This window comes from Hevea brasiliensis, chromosome 15, assembly GCF_030052815.1.
Source record: "Hevea brasiliensis isolate MT/VB/25A 57/8 chromosome 15, ASM3005281v1, whole genome shotgun sequence".
NCBI classification, from domain to species: Eukaryota; Viridiplantae; Streptophyta; class Magnoliopsida; order Malpighiales; family Euphorbiaceae; genus Hevea; species Hevea brasiliensis.
In genome coordinates this window covers 74186146-74197177 of record NC_079507.1, presented here as the reverse complement: position 1 = coordinate 74197177, position 11032 = coordinate 74186146, and the positions used below count along the sequence as shown (strand labels likewise).

The window sequence follows — 11032 nt, the reverse complement described above, 5'->3', positions numbered from 1 at the left end:
GATAGATTTAATTTATTTTCACCGTCGAATCAAAAAATTGTGAGACCAATCATCTGTTCTTACATAAAAAAAAAAAAAAGAGAAGGGGGGAGGGGGGGGTGGTTCTGAGATTAATTGAACAAAAAAGAGAAATTTTGATTGAAGTAATTGCAGAACTTGAAGAAAATCCCTACAATAGCATTTTTATCCATCTTAAAAATTCTCTTTATCCATTTAAAAATTTCTTGACAGGCCACTCACAATTTCTCTCAATGACCATTGTTAAATGTTAGCAAATAATGAAAGTGCAATTGACAGTATGCCATGGAGAAGTGTAATTACAATTGAAAAAAATATACAACCGGGAAAAAAAGGACTACAAAGTGTAACCAATGCGCACAAACATTTGATGCAGTACCACATAAGCAGCTTCGGTGAACATTATTTGCGAGTGATAAATCCTTCAAATATTACATAAAGGTCCTTGTTATCTGGGCCAAAAATTTCATCAGCTTTCCTCAGAGTCTCCTGTGCATTACAGAAAATCAGAAAGATGAAAATGGGTTCTGAATTCAGCTTTTTAACGATAAATGAAGAGCGGCAGATACTTACTTCTTTAGTTTGCTTGTGGGAATTCAATTCCTTAACATTTGCCAGAAAGGCACCAAACTGCTCATAAGACAAACGGCTCCTAATTAAACAAAAGAAGAGATTAGATTAGAACCTATAAAGAGTTATCAATTCAGCTGTATGCATGGTGTGTTTTACTGGAAGCAGGAAAAGAAATATTGAGTGCAAGGCATGTATGTATATTAGTTTCATTTGCGTGGGCATTGACACTGGCATTGGCATAATCCAGTGCTGAAGATTATTGAACTGTGAAACTCTTTTCACAAATCAAACTTTTCAACCATCACAAATTTTACCTGACTTGGCGGAAGAATTCTTTCCCATCCACACGGGTTTGCCCTGAAACATACAAAATCAAGGAGTAACGACATGAAACTGCAAATGCTTAGACATCTTAAACATGGTTATTAGTTAAGCTGTTAATAATTGACATTAGTTCCTAGAACACAAAATCACAAAATGATCATTGCCAAAAAAGGCTGAAAGGCTTTCCTAGTCAATCAAGCATCTTAATTCTGGCGCAAGGAAAGTAACTAAAAGATATATGGATACAATTATCAATTTTGCAATCAATTAATTCACTGCAATGTATAAATTATCTATAAAACATTATGTTGGTCAAGAAAAAAGTCACTCGTGACGCCATCAAATGCAAAAATTAGTTATCTAATTTCAAAGAGCAATGATATCTAGTGTTGGTTGAAGATTAATATGTCCACCACTGCTTCGCTCATTTAAAAGGAAAAATAGGCACTATCAAATCATTAAAGTCAAAGTGCTTTGCAAGGAAAATGCAGGCACAAACCACTTAGTTGTTTAGAGTTTAGAGCATTCGACATAGCTTCCAACGCTCATGATATCCAGCTAAGAAAACAATTAAATTCTATATCTAATTGTTTCTATGATAAAGTTTTAGAGCTAACCTGTAAGTGAACCCGTGTCAGAGCTTGTTATTGACCTGTGTTGGCCTGATGGCAGAGAAGAAAATATCAAAGAATTATCATCAGGCATGGCCCTTGAGGTAGAACTAGAAAATGACATTGCATGTCGTCTTGGGGACACTGGATTAGAAGTTCTTGTTGGAGACACTGAAGCTGAAAAACTAGGAGGGGAACCTGGAGGAGTAAGTTGGGGAGTGCTTGTTTGAGATGCTAGGAGAATACCGTGTGATATGCCAGGTCTCGCCACTGCCATAATAGCAATATATTGTAAGAACGTAGATTTTTACAAAATAGATAAGAAGAATTTTATATGCCTACTAGCATATATATAATTCTTTGACATTGACATGGTACTGCATGTGCCAGTGTATTAATTAACTTGAGGAAGTTAAGCACACCAGCAAATTTCATCAAATTGCTTGATGGAAATTTTTCATTTTAAGAGGTGTTCAAAACCAAAATAATTGTGGCATACCATCTGTTTCACGATCCTCTGCAAATGAGTTTCCCACATCTGAGAAATGGCTATGCATAGAAGATGATCTTAAAGGTGGCAAGGTGACATCATCTTCTGAAAAAGGTAAAAAATTTTCTTAGGCAATTAAACAATGAAAAATAAATAAACATAATAAACCAAAATGTCTAATTGGTAAAAAATGAAAAAGAACATCAGAAATTTATTAAATATAAACTTATGGAGCATTCCACCAGTGTTCTATAAGACCATAGCATTTCAAAATGCTGTAAAACCTACCCATGTTAAAGCAAAAGAAGTGTTCAATTAAGCATATATTTTTGCCTACTCTGTTGAATTTCTTATAAAGCATCAATTATAAACACCAAACATTCCTTTCATACACAAAAGGCCTACAGTTCTTGATAAACCAATGCAGGTTTTTGGCTTGACTGCGTCTGCATAAGAAATTAAGACCCAACGGTAGGCAATCTATAATCCCCAGTATACCATCACACCATCATAGAGGTGCTTAATTCTGTCCACTCTACAGTACTAAATGGTAAAAGAATCCATATAACCAGCCTAAAGAATGTATAATTAATAATGAGGAAGATAAAATACATACCACTTGGCGTTGGCTTGGCAATGATATGCAGAGCTCCTGACTGTCACAAAACCAGAGTAATCAAATCGAAAATCTCGATGCATTGTTTTAGAATAATTATTTTTCAGTACAGGCACAAGCAAGGTAAACAATATTCATCACAATCAAGGAAGATCACTTACAGAATTTTGTTCATCCTCTTGAAGTGATTGCATGAGAGTCTTCCTGAACACCTCCAACTAAAAACATTTTTCAATAGTATCAACACACAGAAAGCAGTCAATTCCTAAACCCTAAACCCCATCTAGCAATGAAATGAAAATAAAACCGACGCAATGCAATTTCAAAGCATGTTCAAGCAATGGAAATTTCATCATTGAATTGTAATTATAGTCAATAAGAGCATTTATAAGCACCTTGGAAACATCTCTTTGGAGCTTCTTTACAGTGTTAGATATTGAAGCGTTCTCTTTCAACAAGTTCTCCTGCCGAGTTGATCAAACTAAAAATTAAAATAATAATAAAAGCTGTGGACCGGGTCCAAAGAAATGGGAGAAAGAAGGTAGGACCTTTTCGAGAGCAGTCAGGGCAAGTTTATCAGTGGTATCGGAAAGGGAGGCGTCCAGGGACTCAATCCGGGATTGGAGGTCGACGATGAGGTCATCTTTCTCGGCGAGTTGAGCACGTTGAGCGGAGATCTCGGATTCGAGGGAGGAGACACGTGTCGATAAAGCGATGGAAGTGATTTTGCGGGCCACATCAAGCTGTTCAAATGGATCGGACGGTAACACTTGCAATACCTCCTCGGGAAGATCGAAGGTAGAACCGCCCAATTCCATTCTTTTGTATTCTAATACTAATACTCTGGTCTTCTGTCCCTGCCATTTTCCTTTTTTTTTTTAATAATTTCCTTCCTTCTCTACTTTTGGTATACTCAATTATTTAATTATTAATTTATATTTATATGCTAAATTATTTTCTTTCTTTGTTGTTGTTCTAAGAACCTGGAAGAACCCAGAGTCCCATACATTTCCAGGCCCATACCATATATGAGAATTTCTTAGGCCTTCAATTGAGTTGGGCTTGAGGCCCAATCTTAACAATTAATATTAAAATTAAATTATTAAAAAAATATTATTTTATTAAAAATATATATATATTTTTTATAATTTTAAGGACTTAGGCAATAATGTTTTGGGTGTTTGATAAGAAAATTGCTGTAAGGTCCGTAGGCTGTGGGCATTTGACCAAAACACCTTGCAAGTTCCAACCAACTTGACTTATACAATCCGTGAAATAAAAACATGACAGTGATATAACTTACAGGAGGAGGACAACTCATCTTTGGACGAAAGGGCCAATCAAAAGTGACAAAAGGGAATACTAACATCACCCATTGAGCACCAACCCAAGCAATTTAGAGGTCAGCTCTGAACCCTCCATTGCCTGTAAGGTAAGTGTGTGATTTCACCAAAGGCGACCAAATCATTTTGAAAGGCATGAACAATTAAAGATTCTAACTTTAATTATTATTAGTATTGTCATTTTTCTTTTGAGGAGGATGTTTCCACTACCCCCTCCCAAGGGACTGTTTCATTTTTATGTGAAAAAGCTAGAGGCAGGGAAATATCTTCACCACTTCCTTGCAATTTACTTCTCAAAATTTTAAAAATAAATTAAAAAAAAATTGACAAAGTTTGTTGGACCCCACATCAGAAAAGCTTCTTTATTTTTTTTATTTTAAAATATTATTAAAGAATTGGATGGGTTAAAAAATTCAAGTTCACTCATCTTTTTTTTTTTTAAAAGGATAATAAAGTGATAAAATCCAATCTTGCCCCTTTATGAGGGCAAAATAAATATTTCACTTAAAAATATATTTTTTATAAATAACTTTTTGTGTTCATGTCAATATAAATTTTATAAAAGAAAATAATATTTCTATAATATTTTTTTTATTTTGAAAATTATTATAATAATAAAAAATTACAGTATGAAGATACACGGTTATTTGTAAAAATTTAGTATCATTTAAAAAGATTTGAAATAAAATGTATTTCTTTTTATATAAATCTTGAATAAATAAAAAAACTGGATACTTTGGTGAGAGATTTAGATCGTTTGCAAATATTATAAAAATTTAATAGTGGAAGGACATTTTTTAGCTTGACCATTTTTAAAGACGTGGGAGATTTCTACAAAATTATCTATTTTTGATGCTAAAGTTTTTATGCAAAAAGGGATAAAGAAAGAGAAAAAATAAGGTTTATAAGACTATGTGAAGGTGATTTTGTAACTAAATTGGAGGATGGTGTTAAAGTTATGCAAGCCATAGTAAATTAGTTCTTCTTACTCATCATCAACCAAATACCTTCCTTATTCGTACACCATTTTTTGGCAAAATTTGCTCTGATACTATTGCTAGCCAAGAGCCTTTTGACCTTGATAGGATATAACAATACTCGTACAATGCCAAGATAACCACTAGTCACGATGGCCATAACTCAATCTCAAGGCGGTGTCCTTCTTATATTGTTATATAGAACCATATTATAAGAATCCTAATAAATGATCGATGAATTAACATTTTCTGATACACATAGTCCTCTTAAAGAGGCAAACATAAAGCATACTTATATTTTAATAGAGAAATACATGAATAAGATATAGTTTCAGACTTTCATAAGAAGGAGAGAATTTAGAAAGCCATAAAAAACTTATTAATAACAGAGTTAGTATCTTATTGCATTATGACCATAGCACTACACAAGGCTCTCCTAATATACAGGAAATGAGAGAAAACAGACAAAATACAAATGTGACTAACACTATGACTCTCAGTACAAATAACCACGTAATAAAGGCATCCAATACCTTTTAGTATAAATAGCCTGACAACACATTTAAACTTTTAGTTCAATTGTACATAAGTGACAAGGTATATAATACAAATAGTCATAAGAGTTGAATCCTATACTTAAACCAGCTCAACAATATTGTTTTAGGGTCATAAAGAATTTCCACGATAACTCATATTACAGTTATTGTAGTATGAATCATCTGAGTCAATTACTCCATAAAAATTCTTGTACCATGATCATCTTGTCTTGACATCAATTGTGTTGGCAATGGTCTTATCTTTTCTTATAGGACCTGCTTCACTCAGGTCTTGTGAATATTGTTAAATAAAATGAGTATAATCAAAGATTTCTTCAGACCTGGCGTTTGGGTCGATTGAGGTAGAATCAAGCATTTGAGTTTTAGGCCTGTAATTGTTAATTTCACAAAGCAACGAATTTAACTCCTTTCTAAAACTTTCATTGAATAGTTTGAGGATAAGTCCACCATTCATATGCTAGGTTCATGGTTTAAAGTAATCTTTCAGGATTTGTCAATTAGAAGTATAAACATGCACTTAGACTTAAATTAAAAGGTTAAAAAAATAATACATTTTGAAAAATATCATTTTAAATTTTATTTAAAATTTTTATTTAATTACTTTAATAATTTATGATCATGATAAAATTAATTTAAAATAAATTTTTAATATTCTCCCATTAATATATTTATATAGATACTTTTTCAACAAAAATAATTAAATATAATATTAATTTATCAGTAAAATTTAACTCATTAAAGTTGTCTATTATACTATAAAATTTTAAATTAGAGTTCCTATTAAAATCTAATCAATCAAAAGAAAATTCATTAATCTTGGGTGGGTGGGGTGGGTTAGGGTGGGAGTCATCACTCATCACATCCTTAATGGCAAGCATAAGCAATCAATTAATTAATACAAACAATATCAAGACTAAAGATTTCCTTCATTATTTTGAATTATCTCTAAGTAGGTTTAGTATTTAAATAATTAATAATATTCTTAACCTCAATATGAGTAGCCTGAATTATATGTTACAATCCTTGACCAAATCAAACCTACAAAAACACACATCATCAACCTATGCAGCTCAAATAAAATTAGAGAATTCAATTCTATTTCTCTCCTAATTTAAAATTAATAATATCTATATATATTTTATAATTATAGTGTAAAAATATTTTAAAATATGAATTTAATATAAATATAGTAAGAATTTTTATAAATGTATATGAATATAATAAATAATAATAGTCTAATTTAATATATTAAAAAAATATTATTCATTTAATAGATTCAAATTTGAATTTTTATAAAATGTTAATAATTTGTTGCTTTAAAAAGCATATATTACCTTTAATGATACTTTAGGAAAACAAATGCAAAGCAAGTGGCCAAATTTCAATGCTCTTTGAAATATGAAATAAATATTAATAATTTACACCAAGAACAATGACATGTGGAGTATAAAATTATTCATTTGTTAAAGACGAATGTATTAAATTAATCCTTAATCCGAGTCAGTCCACATATAATCATGCAATTATTAAGCAAGTGTACAATTAATTAATTTTTAACTCGTTGCAATGAATCAATGGTATATATGCAATGCTTTCTTTAGTAATTAATTAAATAAATAACTATATTAAGAGTTTATTATAATATTTGTTTCTCTTGTTATTATATTTTAAGCCTTGGCCGTCGTTTGGACCCAAGATCGTAGTTGGCTGCCTTGTATTGTATGAAGCAAACATGGCTATTTACATTGTGAATTACATTCAATTAAATTGCTATTTATTAAGTTAATGATTGAGTGTTTATTTTATAATATGGAGCTAATTAATTATTTAAATTTTAAATATTTTTATTATTAATAATTTTTAATGTTAAAAATAAGAAAATAAATCAAGAAATATAAAATTCATGGCTGATAATGAAATTGAAAAGGATGGCCAGGGCAAGCAATGGTTGGTCTTAGGCTTTGGTCAGCTAAGAGATTCATGGGAAATTGTCATAGATTAGAGTCTGTGGACAGAATCAAAGAAGAGGGAAATTGATTTTATATTATATTTTCTGAAATTAGAATTAATTGATAAGATTTAAAATTTAATTTAATTTAAAATTAAATTAAAATTGATAAGTTTAATTACTTATTAAAATTTTTTTCTCTTGTTATAAAACAAATTAATAACTTAATAATTAAACTTAATTAAAATTAAATTAAATCAAATTAAAATTGAAATTAAATTCAAACTTCTCAATTTCTGAAATCAATTTGAACCAATGGCTACTCGACAGGAAACGGTCGCATGAAATATTATATGATTTTTTTTTTTATATAGATATCCCTAAACAACTTAAGAAGTGTAAAATATTACAGGATTTTTATAGTTTAGGTCAATGAGCACCACAATCTTAAAATGGAACCAACCCCATAGGATTAGGATGGTGAGGATGATTGATTATCAGAATTCACAAGACGAACACAGGGTCCCACCCAAAAATAATTTTGCATAAACAAGATATAAAGCCGACAACCAACCCCTCGACATCGCCGTTACGACCGTAGACCATTTATTTTATAAAAAGTAACAAAATAATTTATATATGAAATTTTTTTATAAATTATTAAAATAATTATTTTTATATTTTAATAGGTTATCAAAGTGTAAAATATAAAAAATTAATAATTTAATTTTTTTTAATTAAAAAAATATTTCTTTTATTCAATGCTTTAAATATTAAAAAGTATGAAAAATATTTTTTAAAAAATATATCCTATAAAACAAACAAAATTCTTAGTATCTATATTTTGATTTCTTTAAATTGTTTAGTTATTTAATCAATTTTATCATTAATTAATAATTTTTAATATTAATCAAATTATTATTTAATTTTTATATTTTAATAAAATTAATTAATTAATTTTTATATTTAAAAAAATATATTAATTAATTTTTATAATTTAATTCTTTTTACTCTTTATTTTTTTTATAATTAAATTATCTTGATCATTTCTTTCTTATTTATCTCTCACTCTTCCTTATTTTTCTATTTTCACATTTTTTACCCTTTACACTCACAATTTTCTTTCCTCAATTTTTTTTTTATTTTTTATTTTTTTGATAAAAAGTGATACGAACTGTATTTACAAAAAACAAAATAAATTAGTTTCCATAAAATTTTAAGTAATTAAGGTGACAATCTAAGAAATTTGTTTCTCAATAGAAAAATAATATTTAGGGAATTGATTGAAAATATTTGAACTATTTTTAAAAAATCAAATTAAATTTTAATCTCTATATAAGTAATTTTCTATTTTTATTTAGAATATATTTTTAAAATATTATATTTTTTAAAATATGAAGATAAATTAATTTATTTAATTAAAATAGAGGATTAAATAATTATGTTTTTGTAAAATATATAATTTAATTAATTTTTATAAAAATAATGAAATTAAATAGTAATTTAATGTATATTAGAATAATTTAAGTAATAAAGAATTTGATTGAAAGATTAAAGAGTAAAAAAAAAATTAAATTAAATAGTGTAAAGCTGTTTAAATAAAAAGATTAAATTGTAATTTAAAAAAAAAGAGCCATTAAGTTTTCTAACTCCGTTAATAATAAAAACAGTAGACCCCACCGGCCTCTCTCTGATGGACCCAGTCAGAGAGAGCCAGGTCAGCACTAGAAGGGAGACTCAAGCCAGGCGGCCACTCACTGTCTTCGTAATTTCAATCTCTCGAACTTGACGCGTAATAGGGAAGGTCGGTGGGAACGCTCCCACCCAACCACACCTTTTTCTGAAAATGTTTTAGCTTCCCTATATATCACCCTCGTCCCTCATTTCTAGCCACACCTACTCTATCATCACAACACGTCTCGTACCCCGAAAAGTCACTGAACTCCTCTATCTTCTTCTTCTTCTTCTTCATCATCCTCTTTTCCTCTTCCTCTCTTCACATGAGGAAGAAAGAGGCCAGAAAACCAGACAGATTCAAAGCAAGAGCAAGCCAGTGCTAATCAATTTTCGGTTTTTTTCTCCTTTTCAAATTATTTCATTTCTCTGTCTCTTTGTTCTCTTTCTCTCTCTCTCTCTCTCTTCCCGAAGTTATATCAAAAGAATAGGATATGGGTATTGAGATTTTGAGGCCTCAGGATTGTTTGATTGAACGGACCAGAGTTTCTTCTTGTCGCCGGAGAAATTTTTATGGCAACTCTTATACTAACCCCAAGTACTATGACTCTAACCCTAGACTTAACAGGAAACCAGCTGTGCGGTCTGAGAGGACTGACCCGAGAAAGCGCCACTCCGAGCCTGCCTTGATATCGAAGAGGTCGAATTCGGTTGATGATTTGAAGATCTCCAAAAACCATTACCATGGCCACAAAGCCAACAACAGCAACGATCTTCTTATGGAGAAGGTGACCATTTTGCGACGAGGGGAGTCGCTAGACTCTAAGATCCGGAGCAGTGAAACGGCTGCAGCATCGAAGAAGTATCAAGCCGGTGATATGGTTGTCACTGGTACGGATCGATTGGGTCCGGGCCCAGAAATGGTGCCGAAGCAGATCCGAATCGTTGACCTGAGGTCTCCGGTGGCCGGGAAGTGCGATGTGTATGCGGGCTCAGCTTTTGCAGTATCTCCAGCACCGAGCTCGCTCCCGTTGCCGTCTTTCTATAAGAAAAAGCAAGTCACTTTTGATGACTCAGCTACCAGAGACCTCAGGCGTTTACTTCGACTCGACGTTTAAGATCCGACTATAAAATGGGTCAGGATCCGTCTGGATAAGTTATCACTATTTATACCTCTCGTCGGTTTCGTCTCTGTTACATCCGTCTGGTTTTCAACGGTCGGATCCTCCCGTGAGATTTTTTATAAAACGGGAGGTAGATCTGAAAATCGGTAAAAGTATAGGGACGAATTAGTAAAAAAGCAAAAAAAGTATGTTATCATGTAAGTGTAAAACATGGGGGTTAATCCTGGGTGGGGTGGTTGTGTATTTGGGGTTTATGGGTATATTTTAGATAGTATCTTGGGGCTGAACGGAGGAGGAAAATGGTTGAGGTTGAGTGGAGTTAGTTGGTAGCGTATGGAGCTGTAAAATGTAAACGATGAAGGAAGAGGGGGATGTAGAGAATGTGTTTTGTGTATTATAGGAAGTAATTTAAAAGTTAGGGAAAATTAGGGGAGATTTCATAATATGTCTCTCTTGTAGTTTTCTCAGTTATATGTAACTCTGCTCTTTCTTACTTTGATTGTAATTTATCCTTAATCATAATAAAATTTTAAAATAACAACAGTATGATCAGTCAAGTCTTTGCTTAATTCTCCATGTTTATACTTGCAAAGGGTGCAAAGCTTCATTTTTGTTAATTTTGTTTTACTGCAACACGCATTTAAGCTTATTAGGGTAAAGTTAATTAATTGAAATCAGAAGTTTTGACTCTTAAAGATAAATCTTTCTGTTTCTGAGAAATTATCTCATTTCTGTGAAGTTTTGGGTTTTTTTTCTTTGAAATTTTAAGGGATTGAG

At 31.1% G+C, this 11032-nt stretch overlaps 2 protein-coding genes across 2 annotated transcripts; one reads left to right on the top strand and one right to left on the bottom strand.

Moving 5' to 3' along the window:
- Positions 1 to 242: 242 nt before the first annotated feature.
- Positions 243 to 3538, bottom strand: LOC110670948 (uncharacterized protein At4g15545). The gene is made up of 9 exons (XM_058136224.1): positions 3181 to 3538; positions 3028 to 3096; positions 2794 to 2850; positions 2633 to 2672; positions 2026 to 2121; positions 1533 to 1796; positions 906 to 948; positions 592 to 670; positions 243 to 507 (listed from the first exon to the last, which is right to left on the bottom strand). The coding sequence occupies exons 1-9, from the start codon at positions 3448 to 3450 to the stop codon at positions 421 to 423; spliced, it is 1005 nt and encodes a 334-aa protein (XP_057992207.1). The 5' UTR covers positions 3451 to 3538; the 3' UTR covers positions 243 to 420.
- Positions 3539 to 9345: 5807 nt separating this feature from the next.
- On the top strand, positions 9346 to 10824 carry LOC110670892 (uncharacterized). Its single transcript, XM_021833192.2, has one exon. It carries the CDS (start codon positions 9626 to 9628, stop codon positions 10247 to 10249), a length of 624 nt encoding a protein of 207 aa, XP_021688884.2. The 5' UTR covers positions 9346 to 9625; the 3' UTR covers positions 10250 to 10824.
- Positions 10825 to 11032: the final 208 nt, after the last annotated feature.

Excerpts from the sequence above, each read along its gene's own strand:
- LOC110670948 (XM_058136224.1), bottom strand. The coding sequence starts at position 3,450 with ATGGAATTGGGCGGTTCTACCTTCGATCTTCCCGAGGAGGTATTGCAA. Across the intron at positions 2,673-2,793 it reads AAGAGGATGAACAAAATTCT|TCAGGAGCTCTGCATATCAT; the intron begins GTAAGTGATCTT and ends GTTTTGTGACAG. Across the intron at positions 1,797-2,025 it reads AGAGGATCGTGAAACAGATG|TGGCGAGACCTGGCATATCA; the intron begins GTATGCCACAAT and ends CTATTATGGCAG.
- LOC110670892 (XM_021833192.2), top strand. The coding sequence starts at position 9,626 with ATGGGTATTGAGATTTTGAGGCCTCAGGATTGTTTGATTGAACGGACC.